The sequence below is a fragment of the Rhineura floridana genome, chromosome 20 (genome assembly GCF_030035675.1).
Source record: "Rhineura floridana isolate rRhiFlo1 chromosome 20, rRhiFlo1.hap2, whole genome shotgun sequence".
NCBI classification, from domain to species: Eukaryota; Metazoa; Chordata; class Lepidosauria; order Squamata; family Rhineuridae; genus Rhineura; species Rhineura floridana.
This window is the reverse complement of record NC_084499.1, coordinates 12718294-12745280: the sequence shown is the minus strand read 5'-3', so window position 1 is coordinate 12745280 and position 26987 is coordinate 12718294. Positions and strand designations below refer to the sequence as shown.

The window sequence follows — 26987 nt, the reverse complement described above, 5'->3', positions numbered from 1 at the left end:
TGCCTACATCGACCGCTTCGATCTGCAGAACTGGCACTGTGACAGGCACCACATAATACTCTCTCTGCACTTGCAAGAAGTCGATCTTTTGGAGCGTCGACACCTACACTTTGGAACTCCCTGCCTGTTGACATCCGGCATGCACCTTCACTGTATTCTTTTCGGCACCTGCTTAAAACATTTCTGTTGAGGCAAGCCAATCCAGACATGTAGATGTTGATGTGTTTTAATCTCTCCTTAGTTGATCGCTGGATTGGATGGTCTTTACATGTTTTTAATCATTCATTTTTAACTATTCATCATTTTAATATTTCTTCTAAACCTCTAGAGGTTTTTTTTTTCCACAATCAAGCGGCATATCGATTTTGTTAAATATAGAAAATGAATAAAATTCTTTAAAGCCTGGCAATCTTGCAACGACACCAAACCCTCACCTTAACATAGTCTGAGAAATAAGACGTCTCTGCCATGTCGGATTAACACAGGGACATAGGAAGCTGCCTTATACTGAGTCAGACCATTGGTCTATCTATCTGATTATTGTCTACACTGACTGGCAGCAGATCTCCAGGGTTTCAGGTAGGGAGCCTCTTCTAGCCCTGCCCGGATATGCCAGGGATTAAACCTGGGGCCTTCTGTGTGCTAGGGAGATGGTCTGCAACTGAGCCATGGCCATTCTACTTGGCATGTGTTGAGCAAGGGGTATAGCAGTGGGGTCGGGGAGGATAGGCTGCCAACCTGGGTTCTTCCATCAAATAACTTCTTTTGGGAGCCTGATTAACCTAAAACAGCTATGGACAGACTGCAGGACTGCAGGGTTTACTTTTTTCATTCTTTCCAATTTTTTTCACTAGACAACCAGTGAGCAGAACCCAGGTACAAAATGTCAGCTCAGGAAGTGGGAACAGTTATTAACAAAGTCACTTAAATAAGGCAGTCCTTCACATCTCTGAGATTTCAGACGATGCCAAATGCCTTTGTTTGGCCGTTATCTTCAGATTCCGAGAGATCAGAGGAAATGTGTATGCTGTTCCCAAAAGGTGGAAGATCTCTTGCATTACATATTGGATTGCCCCATTTATGCTCAACCAAGATCCCAGTTTCTTAATCCCCTTCCCAATTTCCAAGGGCCTGACCGGGCATCCCAAACTATTTTTTATCTTTTGTCCGATATGGACTATAGGGTTACTTACAGGGTGGCTCACTTTGCCCTCGCGGCTCAAAAAATGAGGGCTAAATATATTATTGACCAAGGTTTTTAAATCTTATATAGGCTCTATCGAAGAACGTATATTTAGTTTTATTATAGTTATATTGACTAAAGCTTTTAAATCTTGTATAGGCTCTCTCACTGAATGTTTTTCTTTCCTCCTTTTAACTTTTGTTTTAATTGGTTTTACATGATTTTATACTTTGTTATTATATATGTATGTTGTGATGGCCTATGGCCTGGCAATAAATTCTTGGATAAATAAGGCAGTCCATAGAGGAAAGTCCTGATAACACTTTACTGGGCAAACGGAACAAAAACAGTGTATAATTTTTGTACACCGCCCAGAGAGCCTCCGGGCTTAGGGCGGTATATAAATTAAATTAAATAAATAAATAAAATAAATAATTTAAGGGAAAAGGAACAGAGAGTTTTTGTCTTCCTCTATTCAGGACTTGTACACAGCAGGGAGACAACCAAATATACAGAGGAAAACTCCCTCAGAACTACACAGTCAATCAGAGCACATCCTACCTCAGCAAAGATCATGCCACTCTGCCTGGTTGCAAAGCGACACCTCCACCTGTCCCCTTTAACACTAAAAAAATTAACCCTTAAGTTATACACTGAATGATCTATGCTGTTGCACTTCTAACCCAAGTTACCTACTGTTCCCTATGAACCACCCACTGAGATGCATCTAGAAGTGCATCTCTATCTTTGTTGCTTTTAAGCAACTTTGTCGCTGCCATTAACTATGGGGAGTCAGACAAACCCTCAGTGATCTCCTGTAGGTCATCCAGGGGTAGATCCTGGACTCTTTTTTTTGGCCTGTCCTAAAGAAGCTGTGAAAGGTCTTCAGCCCCAAAGATTTGGCCAGGGTGATTGTATTATAATTTCTGCTCTTGTAACCTCAGGGAAGGTCAGTATGACACAGAGGCCGGTGGGAGTGTGACTGTTGCACCTCTGCACACCTTGCCCAGCACCTGCCTGCAAAGGGTGCCTGAACAGCCGGAAAATGCTGACAATCAGAAGAATGTCACCCGCATGGCTCAGCCGTCTCTGGACAAAACCGTTACTGTGAACATTCCTGTCACTGTCACGGCCCCTCCTGGAGAAGCTGCCATCATACCAAGTGAGTGCTTCCAACTCTTGCCGTGCGAGTGCTTCCAACAGACTATTATACCATTGGGCTCATTTTTGTCTACTCTGACTGGCCAGAGTTTTTCAGGGACTCTGATGATGGTCTTTCCCCATCACATACTACTTGATCCTCTTTTTTAAAAAAACAAAAAACTGGACATGCCAGGGATTGAATCTGGGGCCTTCTGCATGCTTAAGCCTGTGCTCTACTACTGAGCTATGGACCTTGAGGGTCTTTCTGAGGTGGACTGGGAAAGGCAACACTGAGTTCCTGGGGATGAGGGGGACATCTCTGGTTCTGAGCTAGCCATGTCCAAGGAAGCTGTGATTGCCTCCAGACTGTCAGTATTTTGTGGGAGGGATTCTGAGTAGCCGTGGTTAGGATTTCTCCATAACCAATGAACTGATTAAAACCAGACAGTTAACACGCTACAGAATCTTTAATCTAGCCTTCCCCAGTCAGCTGCTCTCCAGCCCCAGCCGGCATGGCCAATGGTCAGGAATGGTGGGAGCTGTAGTCCAGCAAGATCTAGAAGCCCACAGGTTCCCCATCCCCGATCCATCAGGAAAGCGCATAGTTCAGAGATAAGCAATGTGGTGCCCTCCAGATATTGTTGGAACGCAACTCCCATCAGAGCCGCAGCAAACATGGCCAATAGTCAGGGTGTGGTAACTCCAGCAGATCTAGAAGGCCAGAGGTTCCCCATCTCTGTCCAATATCTAGAAGGGTTGGAGAAGGCTACTTTAGTGGGTTAGAAATCCCCATATTGATGTCTCTTCATTTTTGTCAATGCCTCTCCAGTGAACAACATTGAATTTGAAAGCAAAACAGAAGCAAAGAAAGACATGGATGTGGATGATGACTTTACAGACCATGGGCCAAAACCAATCCTGCCTTATAGCTCCTTGTTCATCTTAAGCCCTACAAACCCGTAAGTCATCCCACCTGCATATTTGGCATTGTGCACCTAAATGGTTAGATTTAGTGCTAGTCCTACTCAGGGCAGACCCATTGAAAATAATGGATATTGCTTAGATCAAGGAGCAGGTTTCTGTGTTTGGATTCAATTGGACATGCCATTTTGAATGCTTTCCGAACTGCTCTGTTTTTAACCAAATCTTGCTTGAGCGTTCCAGAGATGAAGGAACCGATGTTCCTCTGTGTTTGGATAAAATTGGATGCCCTTTTGATCAAGATGGTGGACTGAACCTTTCAAAACTGCACCAATTTTAACCAAATCTTGCATGAGAGTTCCAGAGATCAAACAGATTTTCCTCCATGTTTGGATAGAAGTGGATGCCCTTTAGAATCAAGAAGGCTGATTTTCAAAACTGCTGATTTTAATTACTAATTTCAAAATTGCTGTGATTTTTTTGTATCTTAGAATTCCTGAGCACTGCTAAGTGTAAAGTTGTTAGTATCTGTCTGTCTGTCTGTCTGTGAGACCCACCCAGATTCTTTTGACTGTAATTTGTTTTAACTGATATAATAATGTGTTTTTAAATTGTTATAACCTTCCCTGGGACCTTATGGTGAAGGGCAGGTAAGATATCAAATGAGTTAATTGATGATGATGATGATGATGATGATTGTGCAGTAGCATTTGGCAAAGTGAAATGGTTTGGCTCTTACAGAATCCGGCGTCTATGCCATTACATTGTGAACATGCGTTACTTTGAGATGGTCATCCTCATTGTCATAGCACTCAGCAGCATTGCCCTGGCTGCAGAAGACCCCGTCCAAGCTGAGTCACCAAGGAACGAGGTGAGGAATAGCGTTCCACCACATTTTTGTAAGGTTGTTGCTAAACTTGCCATTCCAGGGCGTCCTGGGCTGGGCAGGGGGGAGGGATGTTTGTAGAAGACCCTAACCCAGGGGCTCCCAAACTATGGTCTGTGGATCACTGTGATGAAACCATTTGTCGGGAACTGTTATTAAATGTGTTACGGGTTTGAAGGAGCTAATGGAATGCCAGGGAGTCTGAGCGATGTAACACTGCCAGATGGGAGGGTGTGTGTGAGTGAGAGTTTTAAGGAAGGTTTGAAAAAAAAGTTGGTTTTGACAGTTAGAAGTTCTTTGTTGTCCAGATTTGGAGTGGAAGGAGGGAGGTTGTGTTGTGGGAGTGAGCTGGTTGGGAAAGGGTGGATTACTTATTAGTTAGAGGAGGTTAGACAGGTAGGGAAGATAGGGACTATACATCAATATTCTATTTAACATCTTGCATTTTAATAAAGTTATTTGGTTCATTTAAATTTCTGTGTGTCTTCCTGGTCACGTGTGCTACAATATCAGGGTCCAGTTCTTGCACCTACATCCTATTGTGCTAACAGGGCACACCAGTGGTCACCTTTTGGGTGGGACAGAAGATGGAAGGGTTGAAGCGTGTGGTGCAGAGAGCACATCTGACCCAGTCTGAGGCAGGTGTCCCGTTGGGTGGGGATTTCCTGAACCAATCGTGGGGGTCAGGAGGGATGATCCCTGGTGAAGGACAGGTTTGGGACAATTGCCAGTGGTCTGCGAGCTTCATTCAGGTCATTTGTGCCATGTCCAAATTAAACATCCATACTGATTTTTAATTGTAACTTTATTGCTACTTTTATTTCTTATATTGTATTGTAGTGTATCACCATTTGAACTGCCTGGAATGCAAACTGTAATACAAGAATACAATTGCACGATGCTGGTGCAAAATGCGGTGGCAAGGCTGCTCACTGGGGCAGAGTATTGTCAACATGTCACCCCATTGCTGAAAGAATTGCTCTGGCTACCTATTAGCTACCGGGCTAAGTTCAAGGTTCTAGTTTTGGTGTACAAACCCCTTTACAGCTTGGGACCAGGATACCCCTTATATACCCAGTTGATCACTGCACTCTGCAGGCAAGGGCCTCCTGCAGATACCATCTTATCAGGAGGTCCGTTCCACACAACACAGGAAGCGGACCTTTAGTGTTGTGGCACCGACCCTTTGGAATTCTCTCCCCTTAAATATTGGACAGGCGCCATCTCTTATCTTTTCGGCGCCTACTGAAGACTTTCCTCTTTCAACAAGCCCTTTAAGTAGAGACTTTATCCCAGTCTGCATCTGTGTTGGAATTGCTTTTAAATATGTTTTTAAACCTTTTAAAATAAATAAATAAATAATAATAGCTGTTTTTCAACCTTTAGAAAAAGTTTTTAAAGATGTTTTGTTTTAATATATTTTAAAGTCTGTTTTTATGATGTGTTAAAGTGTTTTGTTTGCCACCCTGGGCTCCTACTGGAAGAAAGGGCTGGATATAAATCTAAAAAATGAACGAATGAATGAATGAATTACAATATGAGAAAGAAAAGAAGCATTAAACATTCAATTAAAAAAACCATGTGGCACCTAGCCCAGGGCATTACAATGGCTACAACAGGCAGAAAAAATCATTAAGATGATGGTTTGTGTTTAATACATTTTATAGATGTTTTTAGCATTGTCATTCTCGGCTCCCATGAGCTCCTTCCAGGAGGAAGGGCGGGAAGTAGATTTATTTACTTATTTAAATAATGAATTAGCATCAGCAATTTCCAAATGTTCCATTGGGGGGGGGACAAATGCTTGAGGAACCCTGCCCTAATCCTATAGGGTTGCATCCGATGCTAATCCTGCTCAGAGGAGACCCATTGTAAATAAAGGATATGACTGACTTAGAGCAATTAATTTCAGCGGGTCTACTCTGAGTAGAAACTTGGCTGGCTATAACCACACGCACACACAGATTACATTTTTGGTAAAAAAAATAAGAATGAGGTGGTGCAGCACTCATATCATGATAAAAGTGCCATGGGTGCCAGCAGGGAATAGCTGCCACAGAAGGGGGGAAAAGAGGCGTCAATACTCCTTACTGGTGAGTACAATCACAAAAACATCACTCTATATATGAATGATAAACTTCTTGAAAATAAGCAGGAGGAGATCCTCCTGACGCATTGGGATTGCAGGTGTATTTTCTCTTATTTTGCCAGTTTTATGTGTCACTTTAAGCGGCTGACATAAAATGGTAGAAAAATACTCTTGAACAAAGCAATAAAAGACTTTAAAAATGGTGGGCATCATAAAATTATCAAAATATAGATAAAATCGTATAATCACAGGTCTGGGTAGATCTTCCTACACTTTTTTTTAATTATTATTTGGCAAGATTTACATTCTGCTAATCAACAAGTATCTGTTAATATGCTGTTGCAGCTTCTGGTTGTCCACTTGTAAAAAAAATCTGTGAAAAAGAAGCTGAACTGGATCAGGGGTGGGGGAACCTGTGGTCTTCTGAAGGTTATTGGACTTCGGCTCCATAGCGCAGTGGTAGAGCATCTGTTTTGCATGCAGAAGGTCCCAGGTTCAATCCCTGGCATCACAAGGTAGGGCTGGGAGAAATACCTGCCTGAAATCATAGAAAGCATGCAATGTAGGCATTACTGAGCCAGATGGACCAATGGTCTGTCTCAGTATAAGGCAGCTTTCTGTGTTCCTGTTGGCCTCAGCCAGCATGGCCAGTGGTCAGGGATGATGGCAGCTGGAGTCCAACAACATCTGGAGGACGCCATGTTGCCAACCCGGAACTAGTGGAACAAGCCATTCGTGACTAATCTAAGCTTTCAACGGGACTTGATCAGGGCGTTATTCAGTGTCCAGAGCAACTTTGCTTTGCAAACTTGTATCCCATTTCATTTCAAGTCAGCACAACCGAGTCCTGAAGACTAAACCAAACATCCTTATTCAGATGCGGTATCAGTTGTTTGTGGGGCGGGTGGAGGCAACAGCAGAGAAGACATCTCAGTGATAGAGCCTTGCGCACAGAAGGTCCCAAGTTCAATTCCTGGCTTCTCTATGTAGGGCAAGGAAAGGCTTCTACCTGTCTGAACCCTGGGAGGGTTGCTGCCGGTCAGTGTAGACAATCCTGAGGTAGATGGACCAATGGTCTGACTCAAAATAAGGCTGCTTCCTGTGTTCCTATGAGAGAAGTTGCTTTCAGGGCCCAGTGTAGGATGTAGGAGTAGATCAGAAGTAGGGAAGCGGTGGCCTTTGAGATGTGGTTGAACTCCAAGTCCCATCAGCCCTAGCCAATGGTCACAGATTATGGCAGTTGGAGTCCAACAGCATCTGGAAGGCTACAGGCCACCTACCCTTGCTGTAGAGCCTGGGGTGATGCTCCAGTCTGGTTCAACACATTTTTTTTATTTATTTATTACATTTCTACCTACCCTGCCTTTCTTTTCATGATAGAAACCCAAGGCAGCCTACATATGGTTCCCAGGCAGTCTCCCATCCAGGCACTCATCAGATCTGACCCTGCTTAGCTTCAGCAGGGTCCTGGCCTCATGTGCCTTCAGACCACATGCAGCAGCTGCCCACAAAGCTGCAGGTTCCTGGTTCTATCCCAGACAGCTCCTTACCTTCTCTGAGTGTCCCTCTGATTTTCATTCAGACAATGACCTTTGAAGGGGTGGACCCTCCTTTGGGGTCTTGAGATGAAGCTCCACCTCTATAGAAGCTTGGCATTTTCTCATCTGTTTTTGTCCCAATTACGTTGCCTCTTCTTCTTCTTTTTTAACTTCAGACTTCCCATTCTGATTTTAGGCTCTCAAGTACCTGGATTACATATTTACAGGTGTCTTTACATTTGAGATGGTGATAAAGGTAAGAATCTCTCGTCCATCTACTTTGGGCATGTCCGCAGCAAGGGTGGCTGGTGTCCTTTGAGAATGGTAGGGCGGATCAATCGGAGGAGGAGCCACAGCCAATAACAGGCAGAGCCACCTCCTGATTGGTTGTCAGTAAGAAGGCAGGCAGGTGGGGGCTGGCCAAGTGCAAACTGAGGTTGGTGGGGCAGTGCTCCATTCGCCCTAATGTTGCAGCATCTTCTGGTCCACAGAGGAACAGGGATTTCTGGGTTTTTTGCATGCAAAGAGAGTGATGCACCTGCTGATTCTGGATTCTGGATTGGGACCATCCTGGTTCTCTTTTTTGAAGGGCACAACAGTCTTTTGGGCTTCCTGTATCTCAACTACAAACCACCACCAGAAGTCAGTTTGAACAAAAGTAAACCTATGAAAAAAATCATACATGTTCAGCACCTGTTGCATCCACCAATCCTGTCTGGTGGGACTGTCTTTTCAGTGACGAAAGGGTCATTGCAGGTTAGATTTGGGCTTCAGGGAGATTAGATTGCTGCGACACATTGTGGGGCTGCCCTTGAAGAGTGTTTGGAAACTGCCGCTGGTGCAAAATGCAGTGGTCAGGATGTTCTCTGGAAGTGCATTATTCAGAGTATGTTAAATTCTGTCAATTGCACAGGCTTCCAATTAGTTTCTGAGCTCATTCTTACCTATATAGCCCTAAATGGTTTAGAGTCAGGATATCTGAAAAACCACTCCCTCTCCTATGAACCTGCAAGTAGGTAGTGATGATCTTCCAAGGTTCTACTTACAGTGTGAGGGGACTTAGGTTTGAGAAGCAAATGTGGCCCTCCAAGCCTCCCTATCTGGCCCTTGGGACTCTCCCTAGGCCACACCCCTCACTGGTCCTGTGTCGCACCCTCTTTGAGTGTTTTTGTCTGGCCGGAATGTGCCCCTGGACTCTAATAATTTTTTATTTATTTATTACATTTATATACTGCCCCATAGCCAAAGCTCTCTGAAGCAATTAAAAACATTAAAAATGAATAGACAAATTTTAAAACACAAAAAGCAATTTAAAAACACAATTTAAAAAATTTAAAAACCTCTTAATGCCTCTTGCTTGCCAGGATAGAGATAGATGATAGAGAGGGTTGTGTGAGTATGTCTAGAAATTAGCCTACGGTACAAAAGCAAAATGTACTTCACACACGTTTGCCTCTAGCGCCACCGCCCATTGGAATGTGGCCCCCGGAAGGCTGTCCAAAAGGGAATGCGGCCATCGGGCTGAAAAAGATTCCTCACCCTTGATACATACTAATAATTCAGTCCAATTTTTATTGTTTGTAGCCAGTGGTCATTACAATAAATATGAAAAGCTGTCACAGTTCTCCAAGTTCTAGTCCTTTTGTGGCAAAACAATACTGCCCACTTGCCAGAGGAATATATTATCTGGCTTGGGGAAACCTCAAGGTTTTGCAGTAGTGCAAAAATAAATGGTAGAAAAAAATCCTAAAGGGAGGAAGTCTGCTCACCCCCACCCTGAAATAGTTGAATGAAGACTGAGTACGGTCAATGGTGGCTGGATGTAGACTTGACTGTTGGGAAGGAGGGGATGGACTGGAATGTAATGGAATATCCTGGACAAATTCATGGAGGATAAGGTGGTCAATGGCTGCTAGCCACTGTTCAGTATTATAAAAATACCAGAGAGAAATAGGAACTAATTTGGTTGGTCCTATTTCTTAGCAGAGATATAAAAACACAAGCAGCAGAGTGAGAATGTAACCGGCCCCACCTTTCTCTATATAAATAACAACAGACACAATCTTCTTAGGTAAAAGATAAAAACATTTACTCACGACCTCCTCATATGTTAGAAACATAGGCTGTAGCTTAGATGAAAGAAAATAGGTCTCAGTCCATTTTTTGGTGTTTGGTATTGATGCTGTCAGCAGAGAGCATCATCTGCCATGCGGCCTCTCTCAATGGTGGATTGATCAGCAATGGAGAATATTCAAAAAATCCTCCAGGACAAAGGAAGGAAGAAACCAGGTAACTAACCCCACCCATAAGGAAGTTACATCATGGTGAACAGGTACATGGGATATTTCCCAAATATCCCCCCCCCAGTGAACATGCAACATTTGCCTATTCCAACAGCCACCATGGCTGTGTTCTATTTCCACAGTTGCAATATGAATACCAGTGCCTGGGAATCGCAAGGAGGGAAGAATACTGTTGAACTTATGACCTGTTTTCAGGCTTCCCACTGGAACATCTGGTTGGCCACTGTGAAAACAGGATGGTGGACTAGATGGGCCTTTGGCCTGACCCCAAAGGGCTCTTCTTATTTTCCTATGAATGGGAGCATTCTACGCCACTCTTCTTCAACCTTGGGTGCCCAGATGTTCTTGGACTACAACTCCCATCATCCCCAGCCAGCATAGCTACTGGTTAAGGGATCATGGGAGTCCAACAACATCTGGGGACCCAAAGTTGAATAAGATTGCTCTACTAGTTCTGTTGCAGGTTTTGCTTGTGACTGCCTAGTCCAGGGATGGGGAATTTGTGGCCCTCCAGACTCCAATTCCGTCAGCCCTCAGCCAGCATGGTCAATAGTCAGGGATGATGGGAGTTGTAGTCCAGCAACATCTGGAAGGCCACCTCCCATCTCTACCCTTACATTTTTTCTGTCTCAGTCTGTTGCCTTCCTGAACGTCCCGTTTTTAACTCTGCTTTTGTTTCTTCTGTGGAAGATGATTGACCTGGGCCTGATCCTTCACCCTGGCTCCTATTTCCGTGACCTCTGGAACATCCTGGATTTTATTGTGGTCAGTGGGGCTCTGGTGGCTTTCGCCTTTTCGTAAGTAGTTTTCCTTTATGGGTGTTTGTGGGTTTCCTGAATCGGGAAATGGGGCGACACTGAACTGGAAAGGCTACTGGTGTGCCAGATTCTTTTTCTGGAAAAAAAAGTCAGGTGATCCTTGTTTCAATTTGATGACCCAAAAAGTGTGCATTTCCTGAAGTAATCAATTGTATCAAACTAAGTTTTACTCAGAGTAGCCCCATTTAAATTACTGGAGCTAAGTTAGTTATCCTCATGTCCATTAAAGGGTCTGCTTCGAATAGGACTAATGTTGGATACAAGCCAGTGGCAGCTGATGGGCCCCATGTTAGTCCGACAGTAGAATCTGCTGAAGCACTTTGGACAGCTTCTTGAAAGTTTGGACTAAAACTCAAAGTGGATTCCACTGCCCTACTGACATGGAGCCACCAACCGCTGCTGATGCAACCAATAGTATTTATATTTTAGATTTCTTTGCTGACCTTCACAGTAAGGTCCCAAGATAGGTTACAACAATGTAACAGTTATAAAACCAGAAAAAAAACCCACTGCAACTCTAAAACAAGTAAACCCATTCCAAATGGAACAGAACACTATAAATTCAACAAAAGAGGTGGGTCCCATGAAACAAAACACTTTCACTGTCAAAGGCCAGGATAAAGAGGTCAATCATCAGTATATAGCAGAAGCTATACAATGAAGTTACTATTGCACCTCTCTGGAGAGAAACGTCCACAATTTAGGGGCTGTGACAGAGCAAACCCTCTCCAGGGCCACCATGCCCTGCATTTCTGAGGGTGGTGGAACGATCTTAACACTCAAGGAGGTTGGTGGGGATGGAAATGCGCCTTCAGATATTTGTTTCCTCTTTTTTGTTTGGGTTTATGGGTTGTCCTGGAATGGGGAGAATTCCTTGGCCACTTGACATGGCCAGGAAAAGAGGCCAAAAGATGACATAGACCTGCATAATATTTGCATATGCATAATACCACTCAATGACATTGCTTATGATTAGAGGAATTACTATGACCATATTGGATTGTCCAAGTCTATGGATAATAATCAGTGCTAGTCCTAATCAGGGCAGACCCACTGAAATTAATGGGCATGACTAAGATTCATTAATGCAACCCTATATGATTTTCAGAAATAGTCTTGGCAAATATCGCCTGAAAACTCTCCCAAAAATCGAGGTGAAATACACCTCTGACAACAGCACTTCATAACGGGTGTGTGTGTGTAAAGTTATTCCATGCTGCCCTAACAAATTGGGGGCACTGTGATGTAAATTGGGGTCCCTCCAGGCATCCCTTTTATTGTGCAATCACTGTGCTGATGATGGTATCAGGGCAGCTATACACAATCTTGCTTTCAATGCTGTTCGCACCCGCAAAAGCTTTTGGGCAGACATGCAGCTTTGTTTCCAAACAACGCATGTCCCATAACTTGGTACTGCAATCTTGTAACTTTTAAATGCCAGATATTTTGAGGGCTTGCTGTTGGGTGTTTTTTTTTTTTGCCCCTCTTTTTTGTACTGTAATGCAAGAGTGTCCCTCCAGATGGCCATAATGCAGTGACATTGGGAAAGCACTGCAAAACAACTAATTAAGTGGAGTGATGTGTGGATGTTCCAACATAAATCCACCACTAATCCCCTATTATTGCATCAATGACGCATTGCAGAATAACAACCAGAAGAAGAAAAACACCAGTCTGGAGGGACCCTTGCAACCATACCACTAGGGCCGGCTCCAGGGATGCTGGGGCCCTTGGGCATCAGCATGTGTGGGCACATGCACGCCCCCCACCTACCTGTCTGCTGTCTTTTACCATTGCCCTTAACGAAGATGGTGGCTGCGGTTTCCCTAAGGGGACGACGCCTCTGCCGCCATCTTTGTTGATGGCACGTGTGTGTGCTATGCGCGCGCATCTCTGCCATCAACTAAGATGGCGGCAGGGGCTTCAGTACCTTAGGGAAACCGCGGCCGCCATCTTAGTTACTGGCAATGGTAAAAGACAGCAGACAGGTAAGTGGGGGTGTGGGGGGGCGTGAGGGCCCGGCGGATCATGGAAGGGGAGCGGAGGGGTGGCTGAGGGGCCTGCTGTAGCTCCAGGGGCTGTCGGGCCAGTGCCCCTCCTGGCCGCTCTTTAGAACCGGCCCTGCATACCACCATCATTACAAACTGGGGATTCTGTGATGTAAAATGATTTTATGCTCTCTTTATAACAGTGGAGGCTGGTCCATTTGGCATTGCCCCGCCAACCTCACTCCGCCCTCAGCGAGTCCCCTCCCACCTTCCTTCTTGCTTACAGCCAGTCCAGGGAGTGGCCTCAGCTGCCAGCCCTTCCTCCCTTAAACTCAATTTTGCCCATATAGAACTTCAGCAGGGAGGAGGATGGGGACAGAGTTTGAATTAGTTGGTCCCATCTGTCATTAGCTCTGGATTGCCTGCTGTTGGTCTCCTTGTCTTCTGCCCTACCAATCCCAGTGGGCACGAGCCACCACTGTCCTACAAACTGGGAGGGCTGCATGGTTGGAACGAACTACTATGACTGTATACAGTAGCGGAATGACAAATTCAGAAGCACAGGGTCCCTTCATGATAGTCACACCACGCCCCCTCACAGCCATGCCCCATTGCTTGCTCTCTGTTGTCATCTCCACACTCTTCAGTTCTTTCCACGTGCAACTTCTTCCACGACAACAGATGTCCCTAGGAGCCAATCAGCATAAACGGGAAGCGTCTTCTCAGTGGCTGACTCACCTCCTTTCACTCTCATTAGCTCCAATCAGCAGGAAAGGACAAGGAAGCATGTTAGAAGCCCCTTCTCAGTGGCCAACACACTCCCCTTTATGCTGATTGGCTCATCGGACGTTGGAGACATAGGGACCCTGCTTGGACCCCGCTCCCAAAAATGTAAAGGGTTTAAGACCCTCTGAGACCCTGGACTACTACACCCCTAACTGTATATGGTACTTCAGAATTCTGGCTTGTGAATCAACCGGATGAATGTAGGGTTCATGCACAAAATGCACAGCCATCTTTCAAAATTGGCACTTCTCCGAATTTTGCAGTGTGGTTCTTCAGCCAAGTCAGGTGTGCATAAAGGCCCGGGATTGCATACAAAAAAAATGTGTAGATTGGGAGGAGTTTACACTGAAATGCTGGTGAATTTTCACGGCGACTGTAAGAAAAATCACAAACTGTTGCGGCAGTGGGGATAGTCAAATTTAGGATTGGAAAAAATGATAGCCCGAGATAAACCAAAATGAACAGATTTGCCCATCCCTCTTGCAATGTAAAGGTGAAGCCAGGTGACCTCACTTTCTCTGCAGATCCTGCCCTTTGCTCTTACTTTGTTGCATCCACCCCCTCATTCTGCTGCCTATTGAAGCATTTTAAAAAATGCACACCCCATGGAATGCACCTGTTTTGCAACAGGGTGCTCACTCTGCTCTGCTACTGGACACGCTCATGGCACAGTGGCCCATGCTATATGCACGGTCTTGTCTCTAACTTAGCGTGCCTTGCTTCGAAATATTACGCTACCCCTGAACCTGCTGAAGTTGCTCTACTTCAAGAGACCGGCAAGACTGTTTCTGGGTGAAGAAGATGCCTTGCCCATGCCAGCCGACTCCTCCCATCAAGATACTTTGATCGCTCTGTGTGTACAGTGCCATGCCTATAAACACTACAGTTGAACTTCTGCCTCACCACTGGAGAGATCCCTTGTAGTTCTTCCTCACCCTTCCAAAAATGCACCTCTCTCTAATGCCTGCTAATTTTCAGTCCTATATCTGCTAAAGTAAAATCTACATTCATTGCATGGAATTATTATTACTTTCATTTTTTTAAATCCCCTCTTCCTCCAAGGAGCTCAGGGTAGCATTCACGGTTGGGGATGGCCTCCTTTATCCTCACCACAACCCTGCGAGGTAGGTAAGGCTGTGAGAAAACGACTGCCCCAAAGTGACCTATTGGATTTCATAGCCTGACCAGGGGTTCAAGCCCAGGTCTCCCCCAGCCCAAATCCAATACTCTAACCTGGGGCTGGGGAAAGTGAGGACTGCTAGTGGTCGTTGGACACCGACTCCAGTCAGCCCTTGTGGTTAGGGATGATGGGAGCTGGATGATCTGGAAGGCCACAGGTTCCCCCACTTTTACCGAAAAGGGCGTATTTCTTCTATCCATGACAGTAAACTGGAAGTATGCTTTTGGCCAGGTATGCACGCCCACATGTGTTTCACTCCCTGTTTCCTTTGTGAAAATGGAGGGGTGGAGGATGGATTTGATTGGTGTCACATTCTGTGTTTTGAAGTTGCTCCGTACATGTGCCTCTCTTTCCTCGCCCCTGACGCTGTGCTGTTTCTTTGCCTTCCTCTCGCTGGGATCTTCTCTCTAGGAGTTTCATGGGGTAATACATTATTGTCGTCCCTTGTGGCTTGTTACTTGCCTGCACATGCAAGCAGCCATGATCCATGTCATTCAACCGTTGCCTGTCATTTTCCTCATCGCCTGGTGACACCGCCTTTCCTTGGCTACTGGGCTCACATTTTCCCCACATTTGCTTTTAGCTGGATTGATGATACCACAGCAGAAAGCCATGCCCTCTGAACTGCTCTTAAACATGCCCACTTAAACTTCTGCCAGTTGTGTGGGGGGCTGCCTTTAAAAAGAAGTCTGGAAATGGCCATCAGTTCAAAAGAGGGCTCTAAGACTATTCATTGGGACTGGGCATTTTGACTGTTGTATGCTTTACAAGCCACATCGGCTTCCAGGCCCTTTCCCAGGACCAATTTAAAATGTGGGCTTTTACCTATGGAGGCCTAAAAGGTTTGGAGCCAATGACATCCTCCCATATAGGCCTACCTGAACTTTAGGATAGTCTTTAAAGGCTGCGTTCCAGGTGCCTCTACTGAGTAATGTGAGGCAGGCATTTACCAAGGAGAGTGCCTCTTAGACAGCAAAGGTATATACCACTTAATGCCCAAACAGGCTTTTAAGCTGTTTACAAGTATAAGAATCAATGATCCAAACAGTGAATTATAAAGCATCCAGAATTAAAACACACCGTTGAAATATTTTTTTAAAAAAATCCCATTAAAACTTTGGAATATAAACATTCATAATTAAAATACGCAGTAAAACAATCCCATTAAAATAATAAAAAGGAAAAGGTAAAGGTGTCCCCGCACTTGTAGTGCGAGTCGTTTCCGACTCTTAGGGTGACGTATTGCAACATTTACTAGGCAGACCGTATATATGGGGTGGGATTGCCAGTTCCTTCCCCAGCCTTTCTTTACCCCCCAGCGTATGCCGGGTACTCATTTTACCGACCACAGATGGATGGAAGGCTGAGTGGACCTCAACCCCTTTTACCGGAGAATCGACTTCCTCCTTCCGTTGGAATCGAACTCTGGCTGTGAGCAGAGCTTCGGCTGCGTTACCGCCGCTTACCACTCTGCGCCACGGAGGGTCTTATTAAAATAATCCAGTAGTCAAAATAAGAGACTCGGGATGAGAGATCGAGGGAACAGCTTCTCCTGAGATGTTTGCCTGGTGCTTTGTGTGTTTGTGTGTGTTCACCCAGACTTTTGAGTTGTGTTTTTAATCTGGGCTGTTTTATGCTGTCTGTTGCAACAAAAGGAGTTTTGTGTGTGTTTCTGTATTGCCTTGTAGTCTTGATTAATTTTAATTATTATAAATTGTGTCATAACACTGTGGGCTGCCCAAGCAATATTTATTGATGGACATCAATACCTATGTATTTATTTACTGAATATATTACTCGCCCTTCTCTCTGGGATCCCAGGACGGGTGACAACAATTTACAGTACAGCCTTAAAAACAATGTAAAACAACATACAATCACAAAGATAGGTCCTAAAAATGTGTACATCTCAGGAGTGAAATTTCATTTAATTTACGAATTGTGTCCTAGGAAATATCCCAAAGTGGTTTAACAATAAAAACATATATAAAACAATTATATACACACAATTCATATATAAAAAACATACTGAATCCAATAAATCTATTATGTATGGATGTAATAAAAACAATACGTGGGCTTTGTAGCTGACCACAGCAAGGACAATTTGAGAGAACAGCTCCTTGATCAGTGATGAATACCATTCAGGGCAGATACAGGCTGTCTAGTTTCTCAAAACTTGCCAGAATTCTTTAATGATGGACAAATTTTCCTGAAAGGTAGCATGCCTGTCCTCTGCTGATCATCCCGTGTAATGTACAGCTGCAGCTGATTGATTGATTGATTGATTTGTTATGATTTCAGTTTCTATATGGCTTGTATTTTAGAGGGAGAAAAAACTCTAAGCTGTTTACAGCATATCTTAAAACATCATAAATAAGATCAAACTTTAACAAAAAAAAAAACTAGGAAAATTCCCTATTATAAAACACCACAGTGAACAACTAAATAGGGCTTCCTGTTAGGCATCAGAATAAACACTGCACGTGAAAATCAACTACACAATAAAGCAAGAACTCCACATTTTAGATTGTTGGTCGTGTCCTAGGATACACTCTTGAGTTCACAGGCGGTGAGCATGAGGTCCAGACTGACCCTTAGAATATGCCCAAGAATTCCCTGCAATGCCCACTGGTTCTGGTCAAAACATGCAAGAGGTACTTAGCAGGGAGGTCCACATAGAAGGGGGGGAAATCTGAAAACCTCTGGGCTAGCTAAAAAAGTAGAACACATAAAATGCTCCTGAGCTTGTTTTCATGTGGGGAGAGTGCGTGCGTGTGCTCCCATTAGAATTTAAGGCTGAGCACCTCGTCTTTACTTGGATGGCTTTAAAAAAGAGAATTAGACAAATTCACAGAATTCACAAATTCACTAGCCATGAGGGCTGTGTTCCGATAGGAGGCAGTGTGCATCTAAATACCAGTTGCTGGGAATCACAATTGGGGAGAGTGCTGTTGCACTCAGGTCCTGCTTGTGGCCTGCCCATTGGGGCATCTTGTTGCAACTGTGAGAACAGGATGCTGGACTAAATTGGCCTTTGGCCCAATCTAGCTGGGCTCTTCCCATATTCTTATGGCTTAAAGCAGCTGATGCAATATGAAAGTGGAGTCATGTGCCTGTTGGAGAGTTGCAAAAGGGTGCCTCTGAGCTAACAAGGGAACAGACTTGCTAGGACAGGAGTGGAGAACTTCTGGCCCTCCAACTCCCATCTGGCCCAGCCAACAGGGCCAGTGGTTAGGGATGATGGGAGCTGCAGTCCAGCAACATGTGGAGAGCCACAGGTTCCACACCTCTGTCCTAGGAGGTTGTAGTAAGACTGACATTCAGAAGGTCAACCTTGAAAAGGGCCTTTCAGCACCACGGAGAGAGCCCTCTGCTACCTGCCTGGGCAAGCACAGTGACATGCAAGGAATGAGTGGTATGTGCAGCAGGTCTGGAAACGCTTCCTCGTTGCTTTCCAGCCCAGAAGGAAGTGGCATGGGGAGTCCATTCCATCCCTGTGACTGGAGACATCACAGCCTCAGATACTAGATGGGGGTGGAGGGTTGTTGGACTACCACTCCCATCATCCCTGGCCATTAGCCGCCCTGGGCTCCTGCTAGGAGGAAGGGCGGGATATAAATCAAATAATAAATAAATAAAATAAATTAGCCATGCTGGCTGAGGCTGATGGGAGATGGAGTCCAGCAACAACAGGAGGGCCACAGGCTCCCCACCCCATAACAGGTGATTAGGAAAGGCTGTGATAAGTGCTTAAACCTACTTGCTCACTTGCTTATTTATTATTTTGATTGATTTCCCTTTCAGATCATGGTGGATTACAAGAAGATGTATAAAATGCTCCCATATAACTAATACATTAAAGCATGGAGGGGGAAGGGCCCAGAAACCCTCCACATGTCGTTCGACCACAACTCCCGTAATCCCTGACCGCTAGCCATGCTGGCTGGGGCTGATTGATGGGTTCCCCATCCCTGCCTTAAAATCAGTTTTAAAACAGCAACTCTATAAAAGCAGGCATCCAAATGAAAGAGATCACCAAACGTTAAAAAGCTACAACGCCTGAAGATCTTATTTTTTTTGAAGGTCTTTGCTTGGCTTTTATTGTAATTTATTTTATTGAGCAAAATGTAGCAAAATTGATATACCGCCTACTCAAACAAAAGAGGTGGCTTGCAAAATACAATCTAAAATAGTTATTGAAATACGGATAAAACAAGTGACATAATTTTCAAAAGATAAAATAAAGTCGATGGGTGGTGTTCAGTGCTAGTCCTCCTTCGAGTAGATTGAAGTTAATAGATAGGTGCATTAATTTCAGCGGGCCTGCTCTGAGTAGGACTTGGTTGAATACAACCCTACGTTAGGTTCGTTAATTTCAATAGGTCTATTCTGAGTAGGGCTTAGCTGAACGCAACCCTGTTAGGTTCATTAATTTCAGTGGGTTGATACATAGTAAAATCACGTGTTAAAATATCATGCTAACCATACATGGCTGGGTAGGCTTGCTGAAACAAATAAACAAACAAAAATTGCGATAGATGAGTCTGTTTCCATTTTATCCCTGGGTAGGATATTCCTAGGCAGATCTGAATCCTTCTGTATTCATAACAAGGGAAAACACCAGTGGGTGCTTTCTGGCAGTTAAGAAACTCAGACTAGCTGAGGCCATAATGAGACTTGGTTGCAACAAAAGCCTACCTTTCAGTTGAGGTTGGGAACGGGAAGGTTTTCGAGTCACTTCACATTTAAAGGTGAATCTACCTAATTTACACTTTCTGAAACAATACATGAATCAAAAGACACCCATCCTTTGTAATTTGCACTTAATTTGTGGTGCGGTTCTCCAGCCAGGTAATGTATACAAAAATGGATGTGTGTAGATATGCAGATATTAGTGAAAAGAACAGACTCAAATGCGTTGGATTAGGGGAAATTGCTTGCAAAAATGAGTATATTAAGCAAAATTGCACATAAAAATGTTTACATGTCAGGAGAAACTCACATTAAAACACTGATGAAGTTTATTTATTCATTCATTCATTTATTATTTGATTTATATCCTGCCCTTCCTCCCAGCAGGAACCCAGGACGGCAAACAAAAGCACTAAAAACACTTTAAAACATTATTTAAAAAGACCTTAAAATACATTAAAACAAAAAATTAAAAAAAGATTTAAAAACGTCTTGTTAAAAAACATATTAAAAAGCAATTCCAACACAGACGCGGACTGGGATAGGAGGTCTCAACTTAAAAGGCTTGTTGAAAGAGGAAAGTCTTCAAAGGCTCCAAAAGGAAGACAAAAGGAAGTACTGCTTTGCTCAGTGCATAGTTAAACTATGGAATTTGCTCCCACAAGACGCAGTAATGGCCACCAGCTTGGATGGCTTTAAAAGAAGATTATACAAATTCATGGAGGACAGGGCTATCAAGGGCTACTAGCCATGATGGCTGTGCTCTGCCACCCTAGTCAGAGGCAGCATGCTTCTGAAAACCAGTTGCCGGAAGCCTCAGGAGGGGAGAGTGTTCTTGCACTCGGGTCCTGCTTGTAGGCTTCCCCCAGGCACCTGGTTGGCCACTGTGAGAACAGGATGCTGGACTAGATGGGCCACTGGCCTGATCCAGCAGGCTCTTCTTATGTTCTTAAGATAACAGAGATGGACTAGGACTTTTTTTTTTTAATCACAAACTGATGTGGAAATATGGACCTGAAGATTGGACAAATGAGAATATGAAATTGGCAGTTTACCTCTTTCCTCCCTCCTGTGCTTATTATAGCACAGAGACCCCCTATGATGGGCTGTATTTACATTCTTCTGTGCTATGTTGACCTAGCCGGTTGTCCTGGCATATCTTTACTGTAGGAGTGGGAGACTTTTTCCCTCCCAGTCCTGACTTTGATATGGAAGCAAAGAGCACCCTTTGCTTTGGAAGCAAACCACTTTGTGCACGTGATGAGAAAGAAACCCCACCCCCCTCTGCCAGCTGCAACTCCACCACCATCATCACCTCTCAGAACCTACCCATCTGCATGAACAGGCCCATAGGCTAACATCACTTATCAGCCCCGGCATGTAATATGTGTTTTACATATTACATGGCCTGGCATGGTTTGCGTAGCATGAAGTCTTAAGCGGAAAGTGTCTGTGAGATTGGGAGGGGGGATGGAGTCTCTCTGATTGGGGGGGGAACATGTGCTCCTCTTCAGCCCTGTGTCATGTTCTTCTTTCTCTAGAGCAGGGGTGAAGAACCTGTGAGCCTCTAGATCAGCCTTTCCCAACCAGTGTGCCTCCAGAAGTTGTTGGGCCACAACTCCCATCAGCCTCAGCCAGCATTGCCAATGGTCAGGAAGATGGGAGTTGTGGTCTAACAACATCTGGAGGCACACTGGTTGGGAAAGGCTGCTCTAGATGTTGTGTTGGACTAAAACCATCACCAACCTCAACCAGCGTGGTCAAGGATGATGGGAGTTGTCATTCAACAACAACTGGAGAGCCACGGGTTCACCACCTCTAGCCTTCAGAAAGATTTTTCTTTGCGGTGGATCCTTCAGGGTTGTGTGTAGGCCATCAAAATGTTTCCTCAGTGAGGAACGATTAACTTAATTCAGGGGTGGGAAAACTCCGACGACCAAATTTGGCCTGCCAGGTTTCCTCATTTGGCCCATGAGGCTGTTTTTCCAAAGTTCACACCCACCTGGCCTGCATCAGATGTCATATGGGACCTCAGGTGTGGAGCAGGGAGAACCACAGCTGATGTGCAGGGAGTTTAATTCTGCTTAGTTTGGGTAATCAAGGTCACCAAAGAGAACTCTCTTACACAGCCAAACCCTGCAGAAAGCAGGACTGAACTCTCTGCACGTCAACTGAGGTGTAGGTAATTCAATGCTGCTTGATCCCTATCTCATTATGGTGTTAGATGATTGGCAGGAGGGTGGTGCCGCCTACTTGTCAAAGTTGGCCCCACAGCGGGGAGGAGACAAAGATCTGGCCCATTGGGCCAAAAAGGTTTCCCACCCTGATTTAAAGGAAGAGGTTAGATCTGATTGCACCACCACCCTACTTCCATTAAGAAATGGAACCCATGGTGCAGTTAGGTAATTTTAAACTCTGGGCTTCGTGGTCTTAACACCCTTAACACCCTCTATAGATTGGTAAAGTATATCACTGAGCTTCGTTCAGACTGCTGTGTTTGGGGACCCTCTCATTTATTCTGCTGATCAGGACCCTGGGCTTCTGCCCTAAAGGCCTGCCCTGATGGCGCCACTGACTACAGTTGTGCCGGCTCCTTCCTCCCTGTTGAAAACAGATTTCTCTCTTGTTTACATTTTGTGAATGGGACTTCATTAGAAGTCTGGGCATGGATAGCAAGCATAGGCTGATCCTCCTTCTAAGGCCCCCTAGTATGTGTGTATGTTTGCATATGTGCTCATGTGAAAGAGGGTATTACTACTAATACTACTAATACTAATACCACTACTACTACCTGCCCTTAACCATTAGGTCCCAGGATAGGTTAGTCAATGCTGAAACAGCAAAGATCTCAAGGCAAGAGCTTTGGAAGTGATTAGATTTATTAGATCATGACATTATTAGATCATGATAATCAAATACAATTTTAATCTCAAGTCATTTTTCAGTGCCCATGGCCTAAGTGCTTGCCAATCATCCCAGTGCCCTTTTGCAATAATTGGCTGGAACGTGAGGAGGCGGGAGCAACTGGGTGGAGCATCTACTTGCACGTGTTGCCTTGTAGTTTCCATGTAGGATGTACTTTCCCCAGTGAGGGGCGGGAGTTATGCTAAAAGCTGAACATTCAAAAATGGGGTTGGGATACCTCTGAGGGGTGGGGGATGCTGGATTTTCCCAGAAGAGGTTCCCATAAGTATGCCCCCCCAATGTTGTATGCTCTGCTTCTTTTCCACTCAGTCCTTGCAGAAAAGATTTACCTGAATTTTGCTGTGTTGTTATGCAAAATTCATCAAAGGAGGCAGAGCCAGGTTCAGTTGAGTGCTGGGAGCTTAGTTTGCAATCCTAACCTCTTTTACCTGAGAGCAAGTGCCACTAAATTCAGCAGAACTTACATCTGAGTAGACATGGTTCAGCCACCTGTTGGGTATGCTTTAAGATGGATTCCTGCAGTGAGCAGTGGGTTGGACTCGATGGCCTTATAGGCCCCTTCCAACTCTACTATTCTGTGATTCTTTGATCATGCTGTAAGGCTGCAGTCCTAAGGTCAGTTACCTGCAAGTAAGCCCCATTAAATTCAGCAGGACTTACATCTGAATAGATGTGGTTAGGATTGTGCTGTTAGGCTGCAATCCTAACCTGACTTAGGTGCGAGGAAGCCCCATTGAATACAGCAGACATAAGTCTGAGTAGAAATGGTTAGGATTGTGCTGTTAGGCTGCAGTCTTAACCTCACTTACTTGTGAGTAAGCCTCATTGAATTCAGTACAACTTTCTTCTGGGCAGACATGATTAGGATTGCCCTGTTAGGCTGCAGTCCTAACCCCAGGTAGCTGCGAGGAAGCCCCATTGAATACAGCAGGCATAAGTCTGAGTAGAAATGGTTAGGATTGTGCTGTTAGGCTGCAGTCTTAACCTCACTTACTTGTGAGTAAGCCTCATTGAATTCAGTACAACTTTCTTCTGGGCAGACATGATTAGGATTGTCCTGTTAGGCTGCAGTCCTAACCCCAGGTAGCTGCGAGGAAGCCCCATTGAATACAATGGGGCTCCCCTCTAAGTAGACGTGGCTAAGATTGGGCTATCTGTCCTTCAGGGGGGATTTTCCAGGCAATGGGGCTTTTGCCTGAGTCCTGCAAGAACCAAAGGCCTTGCTTTGTCGCTTTTATGTTCTTTTCTTGCAGAGGGAACAAAGGGAAAGATATCAACACCATTAAGTCCCTGCGAGTGCTGAGGGTCCTCCGGCCTCTGAAGACCATCAAACGCTTGCCAAAGTTGAAGGTACGGCTTGGTTTGATCCCCATGCCCCCAGCTGATGGGATGGGTAGTAGCAGTCCTAACGTTATGCATCACTAGCGATGGAGGAGAACTTTGATTCAGTTTGCATTTAAAGCGGAATTTGTCCAATTCGCACTTTTCAAAACAAGATGAGAACCAATACACAGCCATCCTCCACAGTTTGAAATTAACTGCATTTTATAGTTCTCTAGCCAAGTAAGCCAACTAACGTGTGTGCAAAAATGTGTATTACAAGAGTAAAGTATGCATAAAAATGCGTACAGTAGGGCCCTGCTAATACGGCGGGTTAGGGACCAGGCCCCTGCCATAAAGCAGAAATCGCTGTAAAGCGGAACCCATTGACTATAATGGGCTGCGTCACGTGAAAATGACACGAAAATTTCACAAAATGCCGTAAAAGCGCAAAACCGGCTTTAAAACGGGGAATTTCCCCAAATTGAAAGCCGCCGCATGAGCGGAACGCCACAAAACGGAACGCAGGTAAGCGGGGCCCTGCTGTACATTGGTGAAGATAACATACCAAAATGCACGGGAACATGCAGATGCATTTTCACGAGGACTTTTTTTTTAAAAAAATTGCAAAGCGATGCGGAGAACTGAACTTCAGAATGGAAAAATGAGAAACTGGGAAGGTTGTATTCAATGCTGGGCCGCATTCACATTATGCATTTGAAAAGTGAAATGGACTGCCTTTAAGTCAATTCCGACTTATGGCGACCCTATGAATGGGGTTTTCATGGTCAGCGGTACTCAGAGGTGGTTCGCCATTGCCTTCCTCTGAGGCTGAGAGGCAGTGTCTGGCCCAAGGTCACCCAGTGAGCTTCATGGCTATGTGGGGATTCGAACCCTGGTCTCCCAGGTCATAGTCCAACACCTTAACCACTACACCACACTGGCTGTTTATGCCATTATTCCACTTTAAATAGTCATGGCTTCCCCCAAAGAATCCTGGGAGGCATAGTTTGTGAAAGGTGCTGAGAGTTGTTAGGAGACTCCTCTTCCCCTCACAGAGCAACAATTCCCAGAGTTCTCTGGGAAAAGGGACTGACTGTTATACCACCCGGGGAAGCCTGAAAGTCTTCTCAGAAGTGGCCCGGTCTGCAGAGCCAGGGGGCCATATGTACTAGAACTGTGTGCAGATTGTCTCTCCAAATCACCCCCCTCCATTTGCAGGAACATAAAAAGCTTTGTCCCGAGTCAGACCATTGTTCCATCTAGCTCAGTATTGTCTACACTAATTGGCAGCAGCTCTTCAGGGTGTCAGACAGGGATCTCTCCTAGTCCTGTTTGGAGATGTCAATTGAACCTGGGACCTTCTGCACAGGGCCGGCCTCAGACATGCCGGGGCCCTTGGGCACAAGCCTGCCCCGGGCCCCAGCGCTCCCCTTCCATCTTGGCTCATGGCAGGGATACTTGTGCATGTGTGCCATCAGCCAGGATGGCGGAAGAGGCTTCAGGCCCCTAGGGAAACCTTGGCTGCCATCTTGGTTAAGGGCAGTGCTATGCACGCAACCGGACGACACAGCTGAGAAAGGTAGGCTGAAGCAAGGGAATGGCGGGGGCAATGAAGCTCTCATTGTTTGACCTGTGACAGCGATCCTGCTGTGAATCGCGGAAGGGGAGCAGAGGGGCCCCTTAGGGCCCCTCAGCCAGGGCCCCACTGGGCCACCCTTTGGAGCTGGTCAGCCCTGCTTCTGCATGCAAAGCAGATGCTCTGCCATGGAGTCACTGGTATAGCAGAAGGCTGCCCTCCAGCAACCCTATAAATTGTACAGTCTGAGCCAGAGTGACATGTTATCTTTCTCTTGCATTCCAATTCTGAATTCTCTCTCTCTCTCTTGTGCAGGCAGTCTTTGACTGTGTGGTGAATTCTCTGAAGAACGTCCTCAACATCCTCATTGTCTACATGCTCTTCATGTTCATCTTCGCCGTCATAGCTGTGCAGCTTTTCAAAGGGCGTTTTTTCTACTGCACGGACGAGTCTAAGGATCTGCAGAAAGACTGCAGGTGCCCTTTGCACGAGGAATCGACCCCAACGCACAGTCTCGATGGTTTTCTCTTAAACACACAAGCCCCACGTTACCATGGGTCTGGAGGGATGGGGCAGAGCTCCGCCGCTGAACTACAGCCCTCCCCCTGGGCTGTTTTCTCCCTGGTGACTGTTGGGTGAGGAGTTCAGGAGCCTGATCGCCCAGAAGCCAGTCAAGGGAAATTAGAGGTTGGAGCAACACTGGTGTCCATGGAGGCTGCCTTACTAGGGCAGATGGGACACCGCCCCACCCCTCTCAATCTGCCCTCAGCCAGCCCTCACCTGCCTGCATTCTCACATACATTCTGCCCAAGGGATAGAACTGCCTGCCACCTTCCTCCTCCTTGGTCTCAGTGTTGCCCTTTTATTATTATGATTATGATTATGATTATGATTATGATTATGATTATGATTATGATTATGATTATGATTATGATTATGATTATGATTATTATTTCTACCCTGCCTTTTGGCCAAAAGCCCTCAAGGCAGCTTACAAAAAGAACTCAGTAGAACTCAGCAGGGAGGAAGATGGGAGCAGAACAGGAATCAGATGGGTCCACCCGTCTTTGAATATTTGCAGATCATCACAGGGACATCCATACAACTTCATTAGCACCTTCGCTTTCAGAATATGCTGTCATGGTGTGCTTCGCCGCCCCACCTCCGCCCCTCCAAAAGCAGAATATGGTTAATTTGTGATCAGTTCTATATATACACTAATAATAATAAAGGTAGGTGCTGAGTTATGACACCCAGTGGAGGCTGACCCATTAGGACGACTGGGACACTGCCCCACCAACCTCACCCTGCCCTCACTTGCCTTCTTACTTGCAACCAGTCCAAGGAAGAGCTCTGGCTGTCCACTTCCTCCTCCTTAGTCTCAGTGCTGCCCTTGTAGAACTCAGCAGGGAGGAGGATGGGGACAAAACTAGAATGAGCTGGCTCTGCCTGTCATTGGCTCTGGCTCCACCTACTGTTGGGGCTTCCTGCCTTCCGCCCCACCAGTTTCAATGGGCACCAGACACTGCAGGCCAGCGTCAAGGATCGGCATGGTCAGGCACCTGCTGAGAGCCCATATTTCATCAAGGGGGGCATTGACAAGAGCCCCCTGGGCCTCCTGCTCCTCTCTGCC

At 45.3% G+C, this 26987-nt stretch overlaps 1 protein-coding gene across 1 annotated transcript in view; it reads left to right on the top strand.

Moving 5' to 3' along the window:
* The window catches only part of CACNA1B (calcium voltage-gated channel subunit alpha1 B), a 348989-nt gene that overhangs the window by 253043 nt on the left and 68959 nt on the right, over window positions 1-26987 (top strand). The window contains exons 20-26 of the mRNA XM_061604351.1: window positions 2128-2345; window positions 3156-3285; window positions 3989-4118; window positions 7957-8016; window positions 10754-10860; window positions 23709-23805; window positions 25670-25830. Of these exons, the coding sequence (XP_061460335.1) occupies window positions 2128-2345; window positions 3156-3285; window positions 3989-4118; window positions 7957-8016; window positions 10754-10860; window positions 23709-23805; window positions 25670-25830 (903 nt within the window). The remainder of the gene's footprint in view (window positions 1-2127; window positions 2346-3155; window positions 3286-3988; window positions 4119-7956; window positions 8017-10753; window positions 10861-23708; window positions 23806-25669; window positions 25831-26987) is intronic.